A 27,882-nucleotide genomic window follows, 5' to 3' on the forward strand; every position below is an offset into this window, starting at 1 on the left:
TCATAGCCAGCCGAGAAAATAGTTATATGTATGCACAAATGCTGATACTACAATGATTGGATACGGTAATCTTCCTTGTGATGACTCATTCACATATACAGGACCCAGTTATAGCTTGGGCCTCTGAGCGCCAACAGACGCACGCTGCACATGGGTCATGGGTCAAATAAGTACACAGCATTATAACAGATTTCACAAATGAAATTGTCCAAGGCGGAATGGATCTCCTATGTAATGATATAATTTACAATTGATTTGGGTTGATTGTGTGAGTAACGACCGCCCCCCTTTCTAATCTTCATTCTATGCGGCACATCTACCGATCGTCCAGTTTCAATATTCCTCAGATATTAATTATCCTCTTTCGTATCAATTGTTCACATCGGGTTTCTGTGTACTTGGATTAATTCAGTTATGCGTCATCAGTTTCGAATCAATATGATCGATTAACTGTCTGCTAAGATAGTGTAGCATTCTTGTTGTGTACAGATGGTTAAGACCAGTAAACACCAGGGTGCATACGATACAATCGTCAGTAACATTAGCCCGGCTCAGGCTCGCAATCGTTAAAGCATTCCTAAATTAGATAGCATGGCAGAAGCGACACTTGCGAATTGTCATTTCATCATTACCACGCAACATCGAACATTGATAGCACTGCTATGCGTCGAAAACCACAAGCAATTTAATTACTCTTTCCTCTATTGAACAAAATAGGAAAAACTGAAGCAAAGTAAAATGTTGCCATGTAAAACAATTATCACCAGGCATGAATGCTAACTATCACCAGGCACGAATGCTAACAATCACTAATGATCGTACACTGGTAGCTTGAACATACAGGTAACATTCATGAAACAACTATCAAGAAACGAAGTGAGATCAGGAACATTTATGGGGTATGGTTTTTCTTTACATCCAACATGGACACCAGCCAGTATATATCACAAAACTATGACAAGGGCAAATGATTGAGGTCAATAAATTCACTTTATATTGAGATGTACCGAGTCATTATCACCAGCTCTACTTGGTGAAGTCGGATTTCAACAAAATTTGCCGAGTGCTAATATACAGTCATTGCATTACTATAAGGCTTCCAGTAACATTTTGTGCAGTCTGGTTATAATGGCATGTGAAAAGTTTACGACTACACACCTACACTGATGACCGAATAGTTTGTCCCTGACATTATGAGATGCTTTTCACAAAAAACCTATAAAAGAGCAGTTGCTTCTAGGATACATCATTTTATATTGTCATGACATATGCTAAAGCGTAGTCTTCTACAATATCATGGATGCGATTGAGGAATTTCATCTACAAATATATCAGTTTACTATAAATATTATACATCTCGATAAATGTTAGAAATTTTTGAATAGACGAAGACAACATGGTAAAGGAAAGACTTCAACATTATTTACCTTAGTCAACGTTTCAATTGCAATTGATTTCCTCAAGAAAATTAGAGTCACGAGATTCCCTGAAAAACTCGGACACCATAATTTATGTCGGACATGTCAATGTCGTATTGGTCAAAATAAATATGTATGTTCAAAACAAAGATGTGATATGACATTCCGCGGCCAGCGTTAATTTAAGTTACAGCATCTCATTTTAACCGATAAATACGGCGCTATAGCTTGCCTTGCTCTGTGCAGCGACAACATACACTACGTTATCCCTGTTCAGCGCTATGCTGACAAAAGATATTGATATGGCATAAAGTACCATACATCAGACTAGTACCGGCACCATACTATACTTTTATGATATTTATCTGGGTGATGAAAAAACACCAACTACAATCCGAACAAAAATTATTCAAAATATCAAATTTACTAAAATTAAATTACAACATGCACTACACAAGTACAGGGTACATAAGTAATAATACTTTTGCTATTAGAATGTTATGTTTATAAATCGCAATATGTAAATACAAGGTACATAAGTAATGTTTATGCTAATAGAATTACAGACTTACAGTAGCCTACTATATGTCATCTATTCTTATCGAAAATATAATTTAACACAACCAGAACGGACATAATTCAAAGGAGCATTGTATCTACACATGATAATGTTGAAATTAACTGGAGGACTGGAGGACACTCTCGCATCTCATACCGGCATTACAATTCCACATTTCTCACTCCGACCATCACTACGGTATTGCTGCACGTCGGGCGAGCCCAACACGATAGAGGGCTGTAAAACTCTCGTCTCCATGGAGTAAAACCTTTAGTATACTACAGTATAATCAGAATGTTTAAAATGGTCTTTACTGCTAAGTTTCTACACCCAGCATAACAGAGTAGGAAGCGCATTCAGCTTTCGAATCTACGTATATCGAAGACCTGCTACTCCTCAGAAGCGAGGTTACGCCCATTACGTCTGTGTGATTGCTGTTGCCAAAAGTCCCGGATGCTGACTGGCGTAATGTAATATGACGATAATTTCTAGGCGAGTCAAGCCGATTTTGAAATACGAACGGTCCTGAATGGCGGATTGCTTGGTTTTATTGCTTTTTCCATTAGTTCGACACAACGCAGTTGTGCGATGCAGTGAAAAGATATGAAGGTGCCTAATATGATTTAGAATGCTCTATCAGTCAAACACCTACCTTGGTCTTCAGGTGTAAACGAAAGGACGAAGAACGAGGCGAAGGCGTTATCAGAATCAAAATCATTATTATCAGAAATTTCATCGATTCAAATCATAGGCTATGATTCAAATGATCAGAAAAATGCAATGGTATATATATAATTGTAAACATGTAAGAAAAATTGTGCAAACGCCGATAATATTTGAGCTGGTTTCATTCATATATATTTTATTCATTTCAGAACATGACGGAAATTCATCCTTTGTCTGCAGCATGAAGCATTTTTTGCGTGCAGACGACGATCCATGTGAGCTACTGACAAGATATCAGGGGTCCCGTACAATATAAGAAAAAAAAATCAGTTTTCAACATAACTTATTAAGTTATTGTTAATGACCCATGAGCGCGTTTCTTTCTTTCCTTATATCGTTGTTGCATATCGGTTCGTTTCGGATTCCTTGATAATAATTATAATTTTCCTCAGGGCGCAGGTTGCTCCCCGGATTATGTGTGAATTTACCAGTTTTACTGTGAATAAAGAATATATTAATATTTGTGAGATCATATCTACTTTCATCCGATAAAAACACTCTCATTCACCTCATCGATTGCAATTAGGATTACCTCTGAAGCTCTGAAATGCGCATAACGGTAACGGCAAAATCCTGAAGTAGGCTATAGTCGATTGCGATTACGAAGGACGTACACACAGAATAGTGCATGAAAATAGCAAGGAAGAGCATCTGAAGTCGAATAACGATCGCCGAATACTAGCTGTCACATCGGGCAATAGGCTTGGGTGGATGCCAGATTGAGAGACTGAAACTAGTCGTTTCGCCATCCTTCTATCTGTTCATTACATCACGTTGCGTCTTGTAAATCGCATTATACATGAACTGAACATGGTGTGTGATAAGCGAGTCAAAACATTTAGTCGAACGATTGTGATTTACAATTACTAATACGATTGCATAGTAAATATAATCACGATACATTTATTTGGCGTGCCTGATCCTTGGACTTGGAGATATGTTCGAACACGATATGACAATTGACAAGAGAAAAACATATATTTTTGAAATATATTTCGTCATTTGCTGCATAGGCTAATCAAGGATAGATATCTCTAGCTGGCGAGGCCATTGTGTGTGTGCAGTTTGGATATACTGCATATGCTTGAACCAATATGTTCGAACTGCGTTTAACTGTCTGGTTTCTACATTAAACATATATTAGATTGGTCAATGGCATAGCGTCTCTAGTGTGAAGACTGAAGATGCATGGTTCAAAAAGTTTGAATCCAAGCTGAGTCCTGGTTGTCACTAATTGTGAGAGCTTTGGTTTGGTTACTTTGTTTTGGTTACCAACTAATTAGCGGATATACTGTTTGTGAAGAACAATACATCGCACTATTTCTTGTTGAGTTTAATTTATAAAGTCCTTGTAAAACGAAAAATTCAAGCGATTTGTCCCTTTGCAATGTAATATATGCAATGCAATATATGGTTACTTAATGACTTTTTCGAATGTAATCAATTGCGATTACGATTACTTGAGTGTACCGTTATATCGTTGTAAATGATTCCCTTCGCCATCACGACGATGCGACATATGGAGGGAACGAGGGATGGGTGTTCAAAATGCGCAACGTCATCATCTAGCGGAATATTTTGCACCGATCTCATAGAAATAAGAATCCGATCGATATTTTACGCTCAGGAAATTGAAATAGAGTGAATGGGAAATAAAGATTCGAAGCAACTTAGTGAAGTGACTCAATCAAACTCCAACCTTGGCCTGTCGACTCCGTCTAATTTGGGTACTTTCATTCCGCTCACTTTCGCCCGAATTAATGATGATGATCGTACGAAAAGACAGATATCGCATAGAAATATCCAGGTAATTTATTGTTTACTTGCAAGGTCAACGCAGAATTTTATTAACCTGACCGTGGAATTTGGGATGTTGATGACTAAAATATCAGTTCTGAAGCATTGGCGTAGCTAAGGGGCCGTGAGAGAAAGCTACATTTCCCCAAATCTTCGTGTAAGACCATAAAGTAGAATATATCTTGGCAGATTTATTTGACTTGAAATTTTTCTTAGGGCTTTTTTGTCCTAGATTTCTTGCTTTTAGTATTGGTACCCGGTACCCCTTCCTGATAGTTGAAATACAAATACGCCAAATTTACAGAATTGAGTCTAACTATATTCGCAATCATGAGAGAACATGTCGTCCAACATTCGACTTCTCATCTGCACTCGCAGAACGATCGTCGGCGATGAAACCTCTGCACAAAATGATAGACGCATGTTCCCCGAAATCTTCGATATTTTTGATATGTCCAAATGTAAAATAATCTTGTCCCTGCCAAATGAGCCCAGCGTTCTGCAGAGGCGACCCGCAATATATGCAAGTAACAATATTGTTGACCGAATTCATTAATTAACTGTGAAAAGTGTGTTTCCCAACTCCGCCGTCCAGGGTTGTTACAAAATGTCTGTGACTCCGACGCCGTGCTGTGACTGAGTCTGTCTCTACGTGGCCTTTGATGTCTGAACGGGTTCAAACACAGCGCGGCACCTGAATCGCTGCATGTCGTTTGGCATCCAACATCTTCTGACTCCGTAGGCCTACCGCTGCATGTCGTTTGGCGTCTAGGATTATATATTAACATTATATATCACAATTGAAAAAGATAAATTCATTTTGGCATCATACTGCGAACACAATTACTTTCTAAAGAGGCATTTTGCACAGATTTACAGTACTGAATAATCATGACTTATTGTAAGATAATATTCCATTGTCTTACATGTAGCTGCACCGCGTCCCGAAATCTTAGACGTCAAACTCCGTGTAGCTTGCTGCACGCCGTCTCGAAATTCACACGTCAATCGCCAAGCGGGGTGCATTTAATTTGTACATGTCGACATTTGGCGCTTGGATTTCGAGACTCCACACTCCACAGGGTACATCTAATTGGGGCATGTCGTTTGACAGCTATAGTAGGTATCCCCTACATGGCGTCTCAAAATACTAGATTTCAAACGCCATGCTGAACCAGGACGTAGGAGAATGCTGGACGCCAAGCCTGTTCAGTGTTCACTGTTCATACGCCACGTATAAGAGCAGGGCCGTAACAGCACTTCGTCAGCCTCCCCCCAAAATGTTGGTCTTGGGCCCCCCATAGGGTGATAAACCGGACGTCTGGGGGGCTTCGCCCCCCAGACCCCCCTCAGCTCGTTATTTACCGCTATTTATCATCTATATTGGGTGTCCGCTTGATTAGTTATCCTTTCTCGGCTGACCGCGCGTAGCGCGAACTTTTTTTTTATAATTTAGGATTGAATCGGGCAATATGATCGAGAAATTGCATATATATTGCTATCAATTTTTATCTTTTCTCTGCTCACGTAATCAGATTTACCGGTAGAGCGGAGTGAGGTGTGTTTGAAAAGTTAGGACCACACTCAATAATAATTAAATATCTTCGGGCGTATACCGGTTGGCAGGAACGAAACAGCACTTCGTCAGGCCCCGCAAAAAACTAGGGTCTTGGGCTCCAGTAGGGCGATAAACCGACCCTCCCCCCATCACGTTGTTCGCTTTTACCACGAAATTAGTTGTACTATTTAGTGAGCATAATAAAATCGGTCAATAAGATCGGGAATTGCATATATATTGTAATCAATTTTTTGTCCTCTCTGCTCGCGTTATCAGATTTACCGGTAGAGCTGAGTGAGGTGTCTTGGAAACTGTAGGGCCCGTAAATAAAAGGCTAATTAAACATCTTCAGGCGGACGGACCCGTTGGTATGACTTCGTTACATGATGTTATTTCGTGACCTCCGCTAAATCAAAAAATATAAAATCGCATAAATGTACTAAACTAAAAGACGCACACGATTTCAAATTGGTATTTCTTCACTGGTATATAATATTTCCCTGCGGGATGGTATTTGTCTTGTGAGGTTCAGATTGCTAAGACAGGAACATTCGGCGTCAGTCATTTAGGCGCCTATGGACCAGGGATATCTAGGATTACCTCTAGTTCTGGATATCCCTGCTATGGACAATTAAATCTATACGTATCAGCATAAGCGCAGTTCTTTTCGGCCAAGATTTTCTCGCTGCCGATCATTCTGGCACATTTCTTGGAGTCACATGTTACATGGCCTAAAACTTTATATCTTGGTGCGTCGTGGCGCGGTAATGGCCAACGCCGATATGCCCATTTCTATAAATCTTGCGTATTTTTTCTTGGGTGAAGAGTACCCAATAATCAAGATATTTGACGACTTGATATCGCGCGGAGCGCGCAAAAATTTTGAACAAGCTGCATAAATTTTCAAAAAATACTTTATAATTTATGCTAATTCACGAAATAATTTTGGGGCCCCTTCGAGCTCGCCCCCTCCCCAATTGGGGGGTTTGGTGTGCGACAGTTACGGTCCTGTATAAGAGACTCGGCCGCAGTGCGGGCTTAACGCATTCTCCTATTTTCAGTTGAGGCGTATTTGTCATTTTTGCATACTGTTCGCTTAGCAGCAACGTGGATACTGCGTTTACCTAGGGTTACCGTGCGTCCTCTTTTAAGAGGATTTGTCCTCTTTTTCGATAAATTGACAGTGTCCCCGGAGTCGGAGGACACCAAAATGTCCTCTTTTTTGGTAATTTTTCCTCTTTTCCTGCAAAAAAAAGTATTAAATACTAGTAAAAACTAGTTAATCTTTTAGTTTACCGGACCACAAACTGACACATCGATCTCGCCTTCCGACACATGCCACCTTTTTTTTGTCACCTATGTCCTTTTATGTCATCTTATTTTACTTTTCATTCAGTGTACATGCCCCCTTTATTTACATCGCCTAGGCCAGATATTAGGCGTCTGATTTCGAAGACTACTTCAAGTCGTTTCGACACCTTCCTGTCTGTCATTGTGTCGCAGTCTTGTGGTGTATTGAAATAATGAAAATTTTAGCAATAAATTGAATTGAATTGAAATGCGATCCAAAACTCGACACCGACGCAGCGAACGTCAGAGTTTCGTAAAAAATCGGGTAAAACGGGAGTCGAGTCAAAGTGATGACCTTTGTTATATTCGGACCAATGATGTATTAGCCTATATATCATTGATTCGGACTGTTCTGTCACTCGGACATCGTGTCTTGGGTATGTTCAAATTGTGTTCAACTAGGACAGTGGTTCCCAACCTTTCTCATCTCGTGCCTCCCTTGGCCGAAATTTAGACCAAAATTCCCCCGTTAGGAGAATCTGCCCGATGATTAAAAAAGGTAATTTTACCGCGCAAATACCTGTTGACTGAGAGAATAAGACGGGCGGTACCGAGTGTTTGTTTCTAGCAGGGCTGTAACAGTACTTTGTAGATTTTGGTCCCAATCAAACAAATTCTGGAAGGCTTGACTCAACAGACCCCCACACTTCCATTTGTGTTCTCGGCTTACCATGCACCAATCGCTAATATAACTGTCGTGAAAAATCAGTATGAATAAATTTACTGGTCTCGTGATTTTTTTCTCAAGTCTGCGTATGCATTTGGCCAATAATATTGGTACTTTCATATATGGCAGGGTTGACCAGACTCGAGTCTGACTCGAGTTACCATTTTCTGATGACTCGACTTGACTCGAGTCACTTTCTCAAAATACGGAAACGACTCGACTCGAGACAATTTCGACTCGACTTGGACTCGAGTCATTGTGCATGACTCGAACCAAGCCATATGACTCGAGACTATAAGACGGCCAATACCGACATTTCATTATAATTTCGAAGAACAGTAAAGTGACCACCCTATTGGAATTTCGTCTATTGGTCCTGGTACTTGAAAATGCGATAAGAAACTGCTCAAAGTGAGGAAAATTAGTATATTATCAATCCAAATCATTCAATATCACCAAACAGAGTTATAAAAAGGGGGTTTGACAAGACTTCAACTGGAAACTGAGCAGTCAACACAATGACTTGGACTCGGACTCGAGTCATAATACCATGACCATGACTCGGAATCGACCCTCTGCTCGATGACTTAGGCTCGGACTTGACTCAATAGTGAATTGAAAATGACTCGAGTTGACTCGAGTCAAAACTATGAAAGTGAGATTGACTTGTGACTCGGAGCCTCACGACTTGGTTACAGCTCTGATATATAACATATACGTGATGAGATTTCCTGCTAGAGCTCCTTGAAATTTAGGACACCCATTATGTTTCGGCAACATTGCACCAAGTTTAACATGTCTTTTTTCGATCGGGTAGCTGTTCACTAAAAAATAAACTAGCGATCTTTTTGACTTGAATCGATAACGTTGGAATATTTTGTCACTGTCTGAAAATATAAGATAAATACTTCACTGGAGGCCTTGTTGTGATAGATTCGGCACGGGACTTGCTCGCTTAGGATATATTTGATTGAGAGGCCGTCGCTGGCCTACAAAGTTGTCTTGCGAACTGCAGCACATCTGAACTAGTTTTTTTGAAAAACAAGGGCGATTTGTATCTGAAAAAGAGATTTCAAATAGCATTTGAAGATACTTTCAGCAAAAAAACAGCAATAAGGAGCATACGTTTGGATATAACTGGTAGACTACATGACAGTTCGAGCATGAACAATTTGGGAAATCCGTTACAATTCTAAAGTGGAATTCCTCCTTAAAATTTGCGAAATTCCCCCAAGGGGGGAATTCCTCTCCGGGTGGGAACCACTGAACTAGGACATAACGTAGGGTTACCATACGTCCTCTTTTAAGAGGATTTGTCCTCATTTTTTACTTTTTTGAAAGTGTCCTCGGTGGACGCCCAAATGTCCTCTTTTTTTTGAGATTTTGTCCTATTTTTTGCGAATTTTGGTTAAATGTAGGGCAAAATTCGTCTGAGATACAGTAAATCATAACTGAAGTAACGCTCCGGCGGCTATTTCGGGAGTTGAGCCGTAAAGTATACCATTGTTTCAGGATTTGCCTCCGCGGTATTGCAAGTCTGAAAATTTTGAAAAAGTGTCCTCTTTTCCGATTTCCAAAATATGGTAACCCTAACATAACGTCTGCTGTGGTATGTTCGAACTGTCTTGCTACGGTATGCTGCTAGATCATGGGTGGGCAAACTTTTTAGCTCGCGGGCCGCACTTTTTAAAAATGGGATACTAAGAAAAAATTCAATGGTATTATTCGATTATATAGTGACCGGCAACATAATATAATATAATCATATATAGGCCTATGTATTTGGATATTTAAAACAAACGAAACATTGATTTGATGATAACGTACACGCGTCAGAAACATTCCGAAAATTTATAAGCTGGTCGTCCTCATTGTCAAAATTAGGGATGAAAGTCGCTTTTTCCGATTCTTAGAACTGGATGTAAATTTGAGTCTGTAAGCAGCGATCTGTTCATAGATTTGTGGATTGTACTTTTGGTTTTTAACTCCAGGACAGCAATGCTGACAGCATCATAACCACGTTACCTTTAAATACGCTTCTACAATATATAAATATTATTTATATAAATACTATTACAGATACAAGGAACGAATCTATCTAACACACTCGCGAATCGGTTTCATTTTCTGTGATGTTTAGCAACTGCAACCTTTCAAAATACATGGGCCGCTGTGTCGGGCTATCGCACCATCAATAAAATAAAAAAATATTATGGTAAGAATATAAAATATCATTACCGTGTTGAAAATTAATAAGAAAAAGTTTAATTAAATATAGCGTAGTGGTGAGCGCCGACGCCATCTACCCAGGCGGTCCGCCGTCGGAGGTTATTATGGGCTCCTTGTCCCCAGTATCGATGTTCTTACGGCGACCGAAAACAAAAACAGAAAAACAGACCCATCATGAAAAAGAAAGAAATAGCTTCTAAAAAGGACCGACGAAGAAAGAATAACATCGAAGAAGACTGTGACGTTGGGCGCTAGGTCGAGGTGAATGCCAGTTCAAGAGACCCCAACTGGTTGGTCGTTCTGCGCCCCCCTATCTGTTCATTACATTGCATTGTATGTCTTGTATATCACATTGTACATTGCGTGTGTGTCTTGGACAGATGAAAATAAATCTGACGATTATTGATTTGACTTTAAGTACGTATTTTATCAATATTTTACAACGTTTCTTGAGGCTTTCGCGGGCCGCACAAAACGATGTTGCGAGCCGCATCATGCGGTCGGCGGGCCGTAGTTTGCCCACCTCTGTGCTAGATAGTCGCAAACATGAAGAAATGTCTCCTGCTCCGCTACTATCAAATATGACTCTCCTTAATCAATTTCCACGATTACGAAAATAATAATTTTATTCTACTCATAGCCCTGGAACCCCATAACATCAGCCTCGAATTGTGCATCGTGACGGGGTTTGACATTGTGATGCAATAATGCCATCTGGAATAACGGTGACGCACCATCGGACAGTGGGTACAATATGACGATAGATGCCAGATCAAGAGAGTAGAGACCGTAACTGGTCGTTTCGGCATCCTCCTATCTGTTCATTACATCGTATTGTGCATTGTGTGTGTCTTGAGCTGATGAAGTTGACATACAATCTGACGATTATTACCCAAGCTCGAAGGGGGCCCAAATTTCGAAATATAGAAGTAGATGTGTTGATGGGTCGACTTCTTCTGCTAATTAGCCAGTGGTCTTGTCTCAAGTGCTCTTACGTCATAAGCAGAGGTGGTCAAAGTAGTCAAGAAAGCTACTCAAAAGTAGAAGTAGAAGTAGCGACGAAAAAATCCACTCAAGTACGAGTAGAAGTACTTCTTCCATAAGCCACCTAAAACTACTTGAAGTAGAAGTAGAACTGACTGACTTTAAATCTACTCAAGTAAGTAAGTAGTTTTGAAAACAGTCTTAATTCGTTTGCATGGACTGTCAAAAGCTGCAAATTGACCTATGCGGAAGGTCCAGAGAGCTTGATTCGTATTGATGCATCCCAGGAGGTATATATTTTCGACAGAATAAGCATTCTTTCGCATCATGGGCTGCAAATTATAGTATTGATATGAAAATGCGATACTAATCCTTTGTTTACTAGAAAACCCCGTTTTAGAGAACATCATGGCATGGCACCCTACCACATGTTATAAGGTCCCAAGTTTAGACGAAAAGCAATACGGAAAAGTTGTATCGGATACGATTTCAACACTTTGCTTGATTGGTATACGTTAATAACAAATATTGTGGATCGGAAAATTTATATTTAGTGTAGCTCTATTTTCGGAAAATAGAGGCATTACTACACTGGCTTTTATGCTTCAACATGTACGTTCTGCAGACAAAAGATTACAACTCAAAGTATGATACTCGGAATTGAAAGTGAAATACAAATACCACTTCCAAAAATCGGAAAATATATTTGATGTCTTTTGTCCATGAAGCGTCAAAGGGGATCGGTCAAAACAGGCGTAACGTTACAAAAAGTCGAATTTTCCAGATTAGCAGGACACGTCATGGGCTGCTAGATTACGATATGATGGGTAATTGCTAGATTGCGAAAAGGTAATTTCAAACGTTATGGGGGGTCATATTTACTGTGATGAAATATTTGATATGGGCGACAATGCGGTGTGAGCGGAACCAAGCAATCTGGTACTTAAATTATATTTACTGATACTTTCGTGAAAACATATTTGTCACTCCATAACTACTGTGCCCGAAGCGAAACAAAATTTCTGGGCTTAACTTGACTTTTATGAATATTATTAAATGTGTGTACTCCGTTAAAACAGCCCCGAAATTCCTCGGGCTGTCTTTCGTATTGGGGGAATAAACTACTTCTACTTGACAAACTGAAAATAGCGAAAAGTAAGTAAGTAGATCACAAAATATTAAGAAGTAGAAGTAAAAGTAGAGAAAAATAGATCTACTTGAGTAAGTACCAGAAGTAGAGGAAAATTACTTGAGTACGTCGAAAAAGTAGAAGTAATTGGTTACTGACCACCTCTGGACCCATAAGTTGATTTCAACAAGAGCAGAAAATAATTGTTCGGAAAGGTATATCGGCGGCAGAGATCGTCAGTATAGCGAAGTACTTCTACTTTTTCGAAGTGACCAAGTAGTTTTCCTCTTCTTCTAGTGCTTACTAAAGTAATTCTAATCTTTCACTACTTCAAATTCGCAATATTTGTGTGAGAGAGAGAGATATGATATTCTTTCTCGCCTGCACCATCGAGATGCTTTGGCGACGGAGTTGCGATACGGCCCCATGAGGTCATCTAGTCTGCGCCCCCGTTTTTTTTCTCCTCCTCCATGCTATCCGTGATTGCTGAGCGCCTAGCAGGATAGCTGCGGATACCATTTTTCGAGTCTTTGGTATGACCCGGCCGGGGATCGAACCCACGACCTACCGCTCAAGAAGCCGGACGCATAACCATTACACTATCTCGCTCGGTCTTTAGCCTATATACGCACTTTTCGCTATTTATAGATTGTGAATAGAACTGTGAGAACCAATGAGAAAGAGAATAATTTACCTTTCACAAAATTCAAGGAAAATCCAGAATTCTCGCCATGCTTCGCGCGAGACAGACATGGAGAGTGAAAAGTATGTTGTAAGTAACGGAGGTGTCGGTAAATATAATTTACGTAGCGGGTTGCGTGGTTTCTTTCACACCACATTGTCATTGATATGATATGATGTTTCATCACAGTAAATATGGCTCAGATTGGAACTATCATATCGTAACTAGCAGCACATGGCGTGTCCTACCTGGAAAAAGTGGTTCACCTATGTTTTAGCACACCACAGTTGTGAAGCTTTGCAGACAAAAGACCTGAAATGTATTTCTAGCTTTTCAAAAATTGTATAAGTATTTCATTTTTTGTGTGGTAGTGTTCGTCGACTACTATGGTCATTTACACCAGGCCGATATTGTTCATTTTTATTCCGTAATTGCCGACTTATTAGCACAGCTCACTTTTAGGCTTTTTGTAAGACACCGCTTGCGCGGATGTATTTCATTGTGTCCCTGTATCATAAATTTTGCTTCGTCTTAGTCATTTCGACAACTTCCTATTCTTCATCTTGCTGTGTATTGAAATGATGAAATAATTAGCAATAAATTGAATTGAATTGAATTCTAATTAATTTGAGTTATTTTGTCCATGGAGTAAATAGATCTTGAAGTTTAAAAGTATGTTATTTCCTCTACTTTACGGAATTAAAATTGAATGTAAATGAGGGTTACCATATTATGGGATCTGCAAAAGAGGACACTTTGTATAAATCGCAAAATTTCTAAAATCGACGATAAATTTTACTAGAAATACTGTTGTGTTGACCCAAAAACTTCATTTTTCCAACTCGACTCCCGGAAGATCCGCTCTAAAGTCATTTTTTGTTTTTTGCCATTGCAATCCAGTTTTCGAACCATTTATGGCGTTTTGTAGTTGTCACTGTGCATTGTGCAATCGTATGCCTGTCCAAGCTATAAAGGAGGACGGATTGCCAAAAAGGAGGACATTTGGGCGTCCTGGAGGACATTTTCGATTTCTTGAAATAGGAGGAAAAATCTTACTGAACGGAGGACGTATGGTAACGCTATGTAAATGGCATTTATTCGGTTTACCATATTCTTATATAGTTAATGTACTAATCTCGCAAAATGTTAATGCAGTATCCAACATTAATTTTTCCGTTTCGCCCTTCGTCTTAACTACGGGCCTTATAATAAGGAGTAAAGTGCCATTCCAGGACATAGTATGAAACGGGGCGCTGGGGTAAACAAAAGTATAGAACCGCTGTTCCATAGCAAACTATCTTTTGCATCCCATGAGGCTATCTACTTCTTTGGAAAAGCTATAATTAAATGCATGTAGCAGCACGAACCGCGCTCCCTGCACTGCACCTTCCGCATAACTCAGTTTCCAGCAGTGTTGGGATCAAGTCACTACCTTCGAGCCACGAGTCATTTCGAGTCATTGCACATTTTGACTCGAGTCAAGTCAAGTCACCAAATTATCGAATGTGACCCGAGTCAAGTCAAGTCACCAGATTATCGAATGTGACCCGAGTCAAGTCAAGTCACTCGATTTTTGGAGGTGACTCGAGTTAAGTCGAGTCGAGTCAAGTCAAGTCAAGTCAAGTCAAGTCACCAGATTATCGAATGTGACCCGAGTCAAGTCAAGTCACTCGATTTTTGGAGGTGACTCGAGTTAAGTCGAGTCGAGTCGAGTCAAGTCAAGTCAAGTCAAGTCAAGTCAAGTCAAGTCAAGTCAAGTCAAGTCAAGTCAAGTCAAGTCAAGTCAAGTCAAGTCAAGTCAAGTCAAGTCAAGTCAAGTCAAGTCAAGTCAAGTCAAGTCAAGTCAAGTCAAGTCAAGTCAAGTCAAGTCAAGTCAAGTCAAGTCAAGTCAAGTCAAGTCAAGTCAAGTCAAGTCAAGTCAAGTCAAGTCAAGTCAAGTCAAGTCAAGTCAAGTCAAGTCAAGTCAAGTCAAGTCAAGTCAAGTCAAGTCAAGTCAAGTCAAGTCAAGTCAAGTCAAGTCAAGTCAAGTCAAGTTGCTTTTGCGAAGCTGTCTGAAATACAGATTGAGTGATCATTGATTCTGAACCGATGAACGAATATAAAGTTGAAAATACAGCACCCAAGAAGGCGCTGTATCGCTCACATATACGTATAGCCTCAGTTTATAGTTACCAGCCAAAATAGAAAATAGAGAATAGAAAAACGAATTGATAAGATGCAATACATTCCCCATTTACATATTGATATGATACAATTCGAGCCTGTGCCAATGGTTGAGGAGTATGTAAACTATATTCGAATTCAAATTCAATAAAACAAGAGGCTTGGTTAAGGTAAGAACAGAGAACAGAATAGATATTTTTTATTAAATGACTTTACTACTAGTTTACGACAACCTAAGCTGTAAGTTTCGATCACTTCGTTTGTGGTCAATTTATTTGTGAGAGAACAATATAGGCTCAGTAAAACGCACCATCATTGAATGATTGGTCGCTCTCGCGGGTTACACCAGCGTTTCGCGAACAATCCGAAGATATGCAAGATACAGTGATTTTTATCGACACCGATTACTTGATGACTTGAAATTGACTCGTGAATTTTGCTCTTAGTCACGAGTCAATCCATATTTCTGGTACGTTTTGAAACGATGAAAATATTAATAAACCTGATTGATTGATTGATTTTAGCAAAGTGACTCGAGTCAAGTCAAGTCATAGGAAAAGGTGTCTCGAGTCATCCCAACACTGGTTTCCAGCTGTTGAAAGTTCATGAGAGCATATTTATGACTGCTTTGAACAACTACTTCCTTACTTGAGTAGATTTAAAATCAGCCAATTCTACTTCAAGTAGTTTAGGTTGCTCTCAAAAGTACTATTTCTACTCGTACTTGAGTAGATTTTTGCACCGGTACTTCTACTTGAGTAGCTTTCTTGACTATTTTCATCACGTTTGATCGTGGGCACTGGGCACGAGGCACCAATGGAAATTGCTTTGTAACTGAGATTTCGAAATTTAAAAAGGTTTAGAAGCGATGCCCAAACTTCATCATAGTTTTGAAACTGTTTAAACCAGTGAGTCTTAACCAGTGTTCCCGGGTGTTCCACGGATTACGGAACACTAGGGGTTCCGCGGAGTTCAAGAGACACACTGAAGTCATATATATGATTTGTGATGATACCCTGGTCTTGGCCATCACGGATTTCAGGTAATTATATGCGCGATCTGTAATATCTACTAAATCAAGCTCGGCTTTACTACATCTTTGGTCTGTAAAGTGTTTATTGGGTTGTTATTGTTTTGACGTGGGTTCTGTGACGTACGCATCAAAGGTTGGGGTTCGAATTTGAAACCACGCCCTCCTCAATGACAATTCTATCTCCAATTTTTATAAGCTCATTTGCGATTGAGTGGTGGTATCACGCTGTTGAGCTTTGACCGAAAATACGATGACGCTTTCCAAAAGGCGAAGCTTCGCATTTCTGAGCTGGTATCTGGTAACTGGAATATAATTATATTAGGGGGGAGTGAAAATGACTTTTTTTTTCAAATCGAAAAAGGGGGTTCTTGAATCCCGACAAATGACCTAAACATCAATAAAAATTGGTTTTAGGGGATTGTCCCAATTTTCTAGCCGGCAACCCCCAATTTCTGCGCGGGAGGGGGTAAAATTGCCCATCTCGACAACCACTGGTCGTAGAATCATGATTAGCTCAAAAGCTGCCAAAACATGATGTCTATATCTGTCTTAAGAACAGTGGTTCTCAACCTTTTTTTAGACACGCCCCCCTTGATGATGGTGAAAAATTTCGCGCCCTCCTTATCGTCATATCAAAAAATCAAACTGGGATGCTAGCAACCCCAACAGATTGTTTGATGGTATGGAAGATTATGACTGTTGATGAGAGAATTCAAAAATACGAAATTAGGTCTATATATAGAGAAACACGCGTGAATTGGAGGTAAATCGCGGCATCGCGCAGAGCGGGAAAAAAAATTTCAATTGACCGCTTCTTCGCGCCCCCATGCTTTCACGCCCCCCCAGGTTGAGAACCACTGCTTAAGAAGAAAGTTTTCTCTGTTGTGAACACAAAACGAGTTACAGCCAAAAAACACTACAATTTTGAAGCGGGTAAATGGCGGGAGTAACCATGTTACATGTTATTGTGATTTACATACGAACAACTAAATAAATAAATCCCATTATGTACAAGCTCAATGGTAAGGGCTGTTACTCAATCTATTTTTAGAACAGGCCCGCGGGTGATTCATTTTGTCCTTGCGGGCTACCTGGGCCCGTGAGCACCGCATTGGTGACCCCTTATCTAGAATATGGCTGTGGAAGGTGGTCGTCTGATCCCCTTGAGTAGGGTGGCTGGACCCAGTCGTAACGCAAGTCCATATCCCTGTATGCCATACTGGTTTCCACCCAGGGCTTGACAAAGATCGTAGGTGGCCCAATAGGCATCCACCCGCGCGCAAACTCCAATACCCTGTATTGTCTGCCGAGCCGACGAAATGACGCCTTAATGCATCTTCCTGGCTGGGACCCGCTTGTTTCTCCTCTCGGACTTTCCTGTAGACCTCATTCTGTTGCCAACAGAGACCAACCCATTATCAGACCAGGCTGGTAGACCATTGCTGACATGGTATATTTGCTACTGAGGCCACAGTCTAAGCATGACTTGCCTCTTCTCCTTTCTCATGGAGACGCCGCCTGCTTGGGTATTCCTAGACAGTATTAATAATCAACCGATCGGACGTCGTCAGCGGCACTCCCCGGCACACTGACGTCTACCCGCCATGCATTTAGGAAGAGCATGGATGTTCTTTTGCCATTTTACCGATTTTGTGCACGGCGCCGCCCACAGACCTGATCGTTACGTCTCACGCCAAGCATATCCTGTACGGACACTTGTACGTCTCTTATTTCAAGGAATAATCAAGCCCTAGGGGCTAGGATGCCACAGCCTCTCATATATTTGCTACTAAGGCAGCAGTTGAAGCATGACTGTGTCCTTCCACCCCACTCAAGGGGTCCGACGACCACTCATGGTCTCCTTCCACAATCCACGGCCATATTCTAGATCAGGGGTCACCGCCATGCGGTGCCCACGGGCCCCAGGTAGCCCGCAAGGACCAGATGAATCGCCAGCGCGCCTGTTATAAAAATAGATGGAGTAACATCCCTTACCAGTGAGCTTTTACATAATGTTATTGATTTATTTTGCTGTTCTTGTGTAAATCACACTAACATGTAACTTAATTAGTTACTCCCGCCATTACCCGCTTCAAAATGTTTGTGTTTTCGGCTGTAACTCGTTTTGTGGTCACAATAGAGAAAACGTTCTTCTTAAGACAGATAGAAACATGATGTTTTATCAGCTTTTGAGCTATATATCATCACTCTCTGACCAGTGATTGTCGAGATGGGCAATTTTACCCCCTCGCACGCAGAAATTGGGGGGGGGGGTTGCCGGCTGGAAATTAGGGCAATCCCCTAAAATCAATTTTTCTTGAAGTTTCAAGTCATTTGTCGGGATTTAAGAAACCCTTTTTTCGATGTAAAAAAAAGTTATTTTCACTCCACCAATATATATATTCATTATAAGGTTTTCGTTTTGTGTGGAAATTACATTTTAATAGTTTCGTTCTTTTAACACTCTGTTGCGCAGGTCATTTTGTGCACATGTAATCGATAGTAATGTATTAGATGTGTATTGTGTATTTGGGGTCCCACGAAGGCCTGCGCGGATTGGTAAGTATGGAAACACTGTTTTATATGCTGCCTTTTGAACCAGAGCTTATTGTAGCCCACGTTAGAAACTTCAGTTGTAAACGGCTGTACGATCCACAATTAAGATCCAAATAGGGATGTACAGAGTAGAGGTCGACCGATATTGATTTTTACAGGCCGATACCGATACCGATATTTCGACGCTCACAAGGCCGATAACCGATATTATAGGCCGATATTTGACTATTTCGCCAAAAATATTATATATTAGGCAAGGTGGCACTTGTTCATGCCACAGAAAGGTGAACAACAAACGAGAAAACTGAAATCGAAAAGACTTATTGCTTAATTGTGAACATTCGTTGAAATTTGGGATAACCCGAAAATGAAAACATGATACAGAATTGCAGATCAGTTCAGAAAAGGTAGATTGTAGTTAGATATAAAATATCGGGGGCGATATCGGCCTAGATTGGCCGATACCGATATTCGAGAAAGTTCCAAATATCGGCGCCGATAATCGGTCGACCTCTAGTACAGAGCTGTATAGAGTTCTATATAGACCCGAATCCAAATAATTGTCTCATGGAAACCAGGCTCCAAAATTTTGCTGCAGCGCAGAACATCGAAATGATCACGTATGCTCGGTTATGGCATCACATATACGATAAAAATAACTTACAAGGTGCGTTCACCAATCAGCCTGATGTTTTCTTAAGCCCAAACTTGCCTATTTAATGTGATACCAACGAGTCCTAGTTATCGATCAATTGTAATGCGATATCTGATACACCATGGGATGTTTCCGTGTTAGACACAGTCGGTTGGAAAGCACTGCAACAAATCATAGCTCGTGTTCTCAAACAACAACCAACTGGTTGTTGACGTTCTGCTGCGACACCGGATGTACGACTTGTTTGTTCGCTAGTCTTCCATTTGTTAACACTTGAATCTATTATATGCATAAATCACAGGAACCCCGTAGCAGGGATTGGTAGTTTGGAAAAGTGAAACGGTTAACATTTTTGTCAAATTTTTGCATCAGATCACACACTATTCAATAAGAAAATAGTTAGGTTTAGTGAAGGCAGTCAAGTCATAATACTGCACTCAGTAAAATACAATTTCTTACAACTGAAACTTTAGCACAAGCCTATAACACGGAGCCTGCAAAGTCGGTTCGTTGATATTGAACCAGAATGGAGATAAATTTTCAATGGCTATCACATGGAAAGGTAGTAGAATATGGTCGAGCTTGATTCTTCACTTATAGTAGTGTCAAGAAGTGTAAGCTAGACCATACGAGGCAATTGAATTGTTAGTGATATGTAATTTCAAAGCGAGATACTAGCTGCACCAGTCCACCTTAACACACATGTAGCGAAATCCCATCAACTGACGATCTAGCGATATTTTTACTTCCAAATTTTGGGTTATATACCAGTAAGGCAGCATAGTTTGAAAAAAATTATCTCAAGAGAGTCCATGTTCAATACTTGGTTACTCATTTGACACGTCTCAAGAATAAGAATACAAGTGACCCAGAATTGATCTGGAGCAAATGGATTTTCCAGCAAACATAGTAAAATCGATAGGACAATGTTAACATTTGAGTCACTTGTGGCATATGAATATAAACGTTAGTTAGAAATGCGCCTTGAAATTTGTAACGTAAAATACTTAGCCTGCATCATGTCATGGATTTCAACTACTATAAATTGGCTATAGCGCAGTATACTCGCTGGAATTGAAACACATTGAACAAATAGAGTGCTACTTCTACAGAAAAATCAGGGCGAAGTACATTGCACCAACATCGACAACCGTTGTGAAATGAAGAAGATACTCAGGTACCCCAAATGCAAGCGATTATACTACTACAATATGGGCATTTTCATTATAGAATGTATATATTGCACAGTCATATTCATGCAAATGGTGTAGCGCTTATTCCTCTTCCGACAGATCTTCGGAAGTCGAGGTACCCTGTGAGGTTGTAGTAGGCGAAGGCATGCCAAACCTTGTGGGTGACCAGAGTGTCGGTGACCTTGATCTCGGCGATTCTGCATTAGGGCTTGTCCTCCCGGGAGACATGGCCTAGGAGTAGAACCATTCAAGACACGGGCCATGGCAGTTTTGCATACTTTGTAGTCATAAAATTTGAGTTTATCATTTTCAATGGAGCCATATTTCACCTCTTTTATGGATAGAAGCGGCCACTACGTTCTTCACTGAATTATTTTGTGAACGCGAAAAGCAAAGGTGTTAAGTGGCCATAAAGACCAAGTCTGGAGCCAAGAGTTTGATATTACACATCCCGCCTCATACTTCCAAGTAGCCACAGTCAAATGACGTGACTTGAGTCATTTAGAAATTGAGCAGATAGTATGAACTGGTAACATGATACAAGCGTATCTGGTAAGTATAACGGTAATTCGATTCCAACCGCGCCATACAACTGGCGCATGATTTAATAAGAACTAGTTCAACTTCAGTCAGTCACACACAATCACTGCAGGACCTGCTCGAGAAGGTAGACAGGGTAGGTCCAAAACCATTAGGATTATGGCGGCAAATACTTCTGGAACTACACCCATGCGAGCATCTACTATTTACACCCTTCATCGAACATGGAGTGGCTCAAGAAAAACGCGGAACCCGAAAACCCGACCCGTCCCTCACCTCCATGAGTTGCTCCTTCACTTGGTTCATGGCGCCGTACATTTGAATAAAATTCTGAACGAAATCGGTAGATTTCTCTCGCCACTTGTCCAACACCTCTTGCCTCTTGTCATCCAGATTGTTGACAAACGACTTGTATTTCTCTCCCATATCTTTGACCTTGGCCTGCGCAAGTCCTCGTTAAGACAAGATTTCAATAACAGTACCATTTGATCTAACAACCTTCACCGTATCCACGGTGTTTTGAACAGCAATCTTTTTCTCTCGCATGTAACTGACGTTCAGCTCCTTTGCAGTGTATCCTCGAGCTAGATTTCTGCGGATGTACATGTCGTAATCCTGATAACGAAAAATTTGTTCGCGTTACGTTGAGACTTGCATTGCTTCCGTACTAAGCCGGGCCAGTTGATATGGCTAGTGTTGTGTATCGATCATTTAATAATTGAAAATCGTGCTCCGTGCAGCAAGAATGATATCGTAAAAATGAATGAACGAAGTTCTATCTAACCCAAAAAAGCAGGATCAATAAGCTTCAACATTTAATCTTTACTGTAGCTCGCGACAAAAGCAAGTAATGTGCAATGATGAGCATTTTTCAGGAGCATATCAACCAGAACACTGCTCCATGTCATTCAAGTGTTAAAGGGTTACAAAAAGTATAACGTAAGTGTCATATAAGTAGAACAGTTGTCCTTAGCACTATGCAATATCAAGTTGCTGTTTGTCGCATTGATCAACGAAGTCAGAATACCCTATCAGCAGATAGTATAATTAGAAGAAAAATGACATCAAAGTGTAAATAAAAGCGCACACTTAGCACTGGTGTGATATAATATAGGAAATTTGACACGACAATCACCTTCACTATTCTTGCGATGACATCAGATGTTGAGATGCCTTCTGTTCTCTGAGTGGCACAAAACATGCCAGCTTCTTTGATATGTTGATAAACATCAGCACTGGAAGAACCTTGGAAAAAAACAAAGAGGATTTAAGTTGCATATCTGATCACAAATTTAAACTCCACAAACCACGGTACCGGTATGTCTTTTGTAAAAGCATGATCCTTATTAAGTATATACCTTGTGAATTAGTTTAACACAGTCCAGTGAACTTTATCGATTGTAAATCCACGAGTATCAAATACGAGCTATTGCAACATTTCACAAAATGCATGGCTAGACATTGCTTTCAAATGTTATCAAGAGTGACAATATCTTTTTCGATTGTCCTGAAATGACGAAAATGACGAAAATGAGAACATGAGTGTGCTTTTATCATTGAATAGGAGCATCACATACGACACAGCATCAACACAACATAGCAATATACATACTGGGATAGAAACACTGCCTGATTCACATTTAATTTCTATAGATTGAGATTCACATGCTGGGAATATTCCTAGTCCTAGTTATACGAAACCCTTTTCAAATAAATGGCAAGGAAATCAACACTGCATATCCACCTGATCAGTTACAGAACCATCCACAACTTCAGTGTACAAAGAGGTCATCTCAAAGTGCAAAGTACAAAACAACACAGAGTAATTTGATTGTGCACAGCAAATTTCAATGACAAAGCCCTTTAACAATACAGAAATGCTTGTCAATGCGTACTTCACATCGGCATATTTATAGAGCAAAGTTAAGAGGTACTTAAATGTATGAATCAATACAAGTTTTATTACTTAATCACCCAAACCCAGTCAGGTCACAACCAGAACACCTAACCTCGGCTTGTCAGCTAATGATTAATTTAAACTAATCACAGACTTTGTTCCCTACTTCGAAAAGATGCGAAGTCCAAAGAGATATGTTTGTATTGGTGAATACACTTGATATGGAGAGAGACCACATCCTAGAATTCTACGTATCGATTAATTGATAGGTACGCAATTCCAGCTTGCTGGGATCATAACACCTATTTGTGAGTTTATAACAAGCTATTTGTGGTGTCATCTAATTACGTGACAATGCTAAACTTGTTACTGCACCACCCCGGTTTTCACAGTTTTCCATTGCTATTTAATTGATATCGAGCATTTTGCTACTTCAGTGGTAAAATTTTACTCATCAAAAGGCACACCTGATTTCTAACACAATCCATGCCCCATATGCAGGCCGTGTTATTTTTGGCATATGCCAAAACTGCCAAAAATAACTTATTTTTGGCATTTTTCGATTTTTATTTTTGGCAGTTTTGGCATCGTCCTCCAAATAGATAGTTTCAGCCTCGAATTACTCACAAAAACGCTTTATTTGGGCTAGTTTGTCAAAAGACACCACAAAATGTGCAGCATCCACGTATAATCAGTGCCAACAAACAATAAGAAGAAGAAAAAACCTAACGATTTCATAGGTTGATAATATCAAACGAAACTACAAAATGTGCAGTATCCATCGGAATCGGTGCTTACAATCTCAACAGCTGAATGTCACAGCTGTTGAATAGACTGAAATCAGTTGCACTGTAACAGTGCTTCCAAACTCAGGTCAGCTAGGTTTCTCCTAAATTCATTTCTCGCCCAGCGAATCTGGGAAATATCGGCTTCAACAGTAGCCGTTGAGCGAAAGAATGTTGCCAGTCATCCACAAAAGGTTTTCAGAGCTTCAAAATCTTTGGAGGGCCGAACCGGCATCCATGCATCATGAAAAGCGATCACTTCGCCAGTGCCATCGATCTCATCGCGGAAAGAATTTTCTCCCGATCCTTTCCAGGAGTTCCCTGTGTTGTCTCTCAACACATTCTATTTAGTAGCCCGACTATAATTTCTCCTTCAGTCTACCGATATATTTTCGGAGGACTTTGGTCACTTCAGGTGGCTTTAATATTACCTACTCACATGGAAGAGTCCTGGGAAGGTTAGCTTGTTTAAGAACATTGACGCAACCAGACTGTCTGGCAAAACGAGACTATGCAGCTCAGAAATAGCCAGACACTTTGTTGCGTCACAATGTTCAACTCGATCACAATGCAAATATCGTGGTTGATTTTGGTGTTCCAGTTCCATGAGCAGAATATAGTTTATACTTTAATAATCAGTACTGCGGCAGCTTCTCATTGATACCCGTTTTATCAAATTTAGCGCTCGACAAGCCGGTCAAAAATGGTCGTAAAATTGCCTTTGGACAAATGGAAAGTATGACGTAAACCAAATGCAGTCAGCCGTTCAATCTCGCTGTGCCCACACCATTTAGGACACCATGCTTTCACCTCTAATGGGTGGGCTGGACCCAGATTAAGAAACCTGCCTTTCACAAACGGTCTTCTCGCTTATAACGCGGTCCTGTTAACACAACACCATGAACGAAATAGACTATTTCGCAGGCCGTGTTATTTTTGGCATATGCCAAAAATTGCTTATTTTTGGCATTTTCAAATTTTTATTTTTGGCAGTTTTGGCATCTGGCTCCTGAAATGCCAAAAATAACACGGCCTGCCCATATGTCACAATCTTCACCTGTTTATATTTAAAATGAATGGCCTAATTTTGCTGCAAAAGCCATGAAGTCAACAGCGGAAAAAAGGATGGATAAGAAGAAGCATAGGTTTTATATTGCGGTGTACATGGACTGTTCCTGATGAATATGGTTCTGTCAATTTCCGACCAGTTGGGTACAAATTCCACATAAGAGACTTTTTTTACTTCATATCCCGGGAAGACATTCGCCTGACAGATATGAAAATTGAATTTTCTACTTCTTGATATTATCGATCATATTGTGTATAACAATATCATCATGTTTCATTCTTGATGAAATTTGCAGAAGAAATCGATGCAATTACGATACCAGCGCATGCTTTGGCTTCATATCGGAATGAGGCCTATCTAAAATATACTTACCAGTGCCATATGGTAAATCATCGTGCGCCACAAAGTCTATTCTGTGTTTCTCCAGAAATTCTGGCTCCAGAGTCCAAGGGGCGTCTTTGATAACCTCATCAACGTATCTACAGTGACGGATGGCTTCGTACCGTTCCCATTCGGTCATAACAGTCCTTCCTTTCAAACTGTTAATAAGCGTGAGGAATTAATATAACAACTACCCAGACTTAATAATTTGTTATTAACCAATAATAAAAATGTGGAAGAGCAATATAGTAGGCCTACTGTCTAAACCTAAAGCAATGGTAGGTATAAAAACGAGCGAGGTTGCCCGAGCAATTAAGAAAATACATCAAGTTATCAAATTGATTGCTGTGTTCCTTGGAGATTCAATTCAGTGCATGCGAGTTGCCATCCCGTTAATTAGTCTCGAATATAGGTCACAAATTGTAGCCAATAGAATTCTCAATATACGTATGCTATGCATATTTCCAGTAGACATTACAGGCAGATTTGACTTGGTAAATTTAGAACAGCATCTAAAATAGTCACCCCCTGCTCCTTAACATGAAAAATACTTTCACTGGGTAGAATTGATCTGATTACGAGACTTACAAATTAGTAAATTGTGTCACACAATACTCTTGCGATGCGTCACCTCTGAAAAAAGGTCCTAGAGAGAAACAAAATTAAACGATAGTCTGAAGTTCTTTCTGATAAAGCTGAAAATCTGAGAAATATTTCTATTCGACTAATTCATGAGAAAAACAAGGTTACGACTGTAGGGCTGGGCACAATGATTCGGGTACTCGAATCTGAATCGAGTAATAATTTTAATGATTCGAGTCGAGTAGTAAATGACGATTTTTTCGAGTACTTAAATTATTCGCTTTCTCACCACTGAAAGTTAATTTATCAACGAGAGTTACAGGTTCGATACTAATTTTCATTGCTGAAGCCTTGAAACCTTGACTGATGGCGGTATCGTAGCACACGAAATATCGTAACAAAGCTACGAAGGTTACTGGACGCAGCACATTCTCGAAGTCATGATTATCCCACAACATTGTCACCAAGTGGAACGAAATCGGTATGGTCGAAAAAATACCAAAGTAATTTTTATGAGATACCTGGCATTATATTCTTTGAGGTAGCATGAACGGTACATATTTGAACTTTGACGTATTACATTCTGTTATGACGTCATGATTAGTGATACTCGATTACTCGACTCGAAGCATATTACGTGATTCAGAATCGAATCACTCAGATACTCGATTTTGCCCAGCCCTAGTTACGAGCAACGAAGCTACCACAGTTGAAAATCACTGGTCCAAAGTTGCTGTCTTCTAGCATGGGATATACTGTATTTGGCCAAAATCATTTCTCGATGCCGTAAAAATACAGCGGAAAATGCAGTGAACAACTCATATAGGACATAATATTGATACAAAAAAGAACTGATGTAATAATCCTGTTAATGGTAACTTCTGAGATGTTTATTACCATTGCCTTGCCATTATCAAAGTCATATTTACCTGTGAGTCAGCTCATCGCTGCACACTCCGACAATTAGGTAGGTATTGGGAAATAGCTTTTTGGCTTGCATCAACGCTCGCGCATGGCCGGAGTGGAACATGTCATAAATCCCGTCTGCATAAACTCTTGCCGGGCGATCCGGTGGCAGCATTTTCATCGCCTCCTCCTTAGTAACTCTCTTGTATTCGCCGAGATGGGCGCTGCCTTCGGGATTGGCGAATATTGCCGGTTCCGACAGTGCCAGTTTTCGAGGCAAGGTATTGTTGCATTCATCTGCTGCTGCAGTTGCCTCCTTACCCGGACTGTGTTTCACCACCTTCTTTGGTACAACCTCCTCGTCAGGCTTGACGGAACTGCCTCCGGAACGTTTTCGGGTCATTATCAAGATATTGTGAGTTGTTAATTGACTAGAGTCTATGAATAGTATTGTTATAAACAAGTAGGAATGTACAAGTTCTCAAAAATGCGTGTTTACGTTTACCCTATGCACAAGGGACAGCTAATTAGTTAGCTTCGGAGTAGTAGTTGACTAAGTAAATTATTTATAATCCTTATGACAACAGACCACATATGGCAGCAAAACTGAAACTAAACAACCCCAACCATACATTATAATTATATTAGTAATCAGCAATAACTACCCAACAAAAGTCCGTTCACATCTACCACAAATTCCCCTGATGAGGACCATCGGAAGGACCTACTGGCATTGCTACACAAACAGGGGGGGGTCAAAGTCTATCACGAATCATTCTTGATAGACGGGGAGGCCTTTTTTGGTAAATCGCGACAAACGTTTGGCAGACCACGCTACAATACAATCATAATGGGCGATATCTACATCAATAAAACTAGATTAGAGTCAAACTACATCCAAACTAACTGAAAAGAAGCCATAATGTGGAATCAGTATTGTGTTGACCTTTCTTTATGTTGACAGAGGTGGAAACATGGGATGATTTGGGTGAAGTGGGGTATTAGGCTCTTTTAGGCAGTAAA

The 27,882-nt window shown here is 40.1% G+C and overlaps 2 protein-coding genes across 2 annotated transcripts in view; both read right to left on the bottom strand.

Moving 5' to 3' along the window:
- LOC145455490 (guanine nucleotide-binding protein subunit beta-1-like) overlaps positions 1-27,882 on the bottom strand; it is a 52,261-nt gene that overhangs the window by 6,750 nt on the left and 17,629 nt on the right. The window lies entirely within an intron of this gene.
- Positions 19,769-27,449, bottom strand: LOC145455232 (choline-phosphate cytidylyltransferase A-like). Its single transcript, XM_080333179.1, has 6 exons — positions 26,883-27,449; positions 25,363-25,529; positions 22,375-22,484; positions 21,738-21,854; positions 21,516-21,680; positions 19,769-20,930 (listed from the first exon to the last, which is right to left on the bottom strand). The coding sequence occupies exons 1-6, from the start codon at positions 27,260-27,262 to the stop codon at positions 20,781-20,783; spliced, it is 1,089 nt and encodes a 362-aa protein (XP_080189305.1). The 5' UTR covers positions 27,263-27,449; the 3' UTR covers positions 19,769-20,780.

The sequence above is a fragment of the Botryllus schlosseri genome, chromosome 14 (assembly GCF_051294905.1).
Source record: "Botryllus schlosseri isolate E-star chromosome 14, Bs_hap1, whole genome shotgun sequence".
In the NCBI taxonomy this organism is placed as follows: domain Eukaryota; kingdom Metazoa; phylum Chordata; class Ascidiacea; order Stolidobranchia; family Styelidae; genus Botryllus; species Botryllus schlosseri.

Excerpts from the sequence above, each read along its gene's own strand:
- LOC145455232 (XM_080333179.1), bottom strand. The coding sequence starts at position 27,262 with ATGACCCGAAAACGTTCCGGAGGCAGTTCCGTCAAGCCTGACGAGGAG. Across the intron at positions 22,485-25,362 it reads TGATTTACCATATGGCACTG|GTTCTTCCAGTGCTGATGTT; the intron begins GTAAGTATATTT and ends TTTTTTTCCAAG. Across the intron at positions 20,931-21,515 it reads TGAAGGAGCAACTCATGGAG|GCCATGTCTCCCGGGAGGAC; the intron begins GTGAGGGACGGG and ends TTCTACTCCTAG.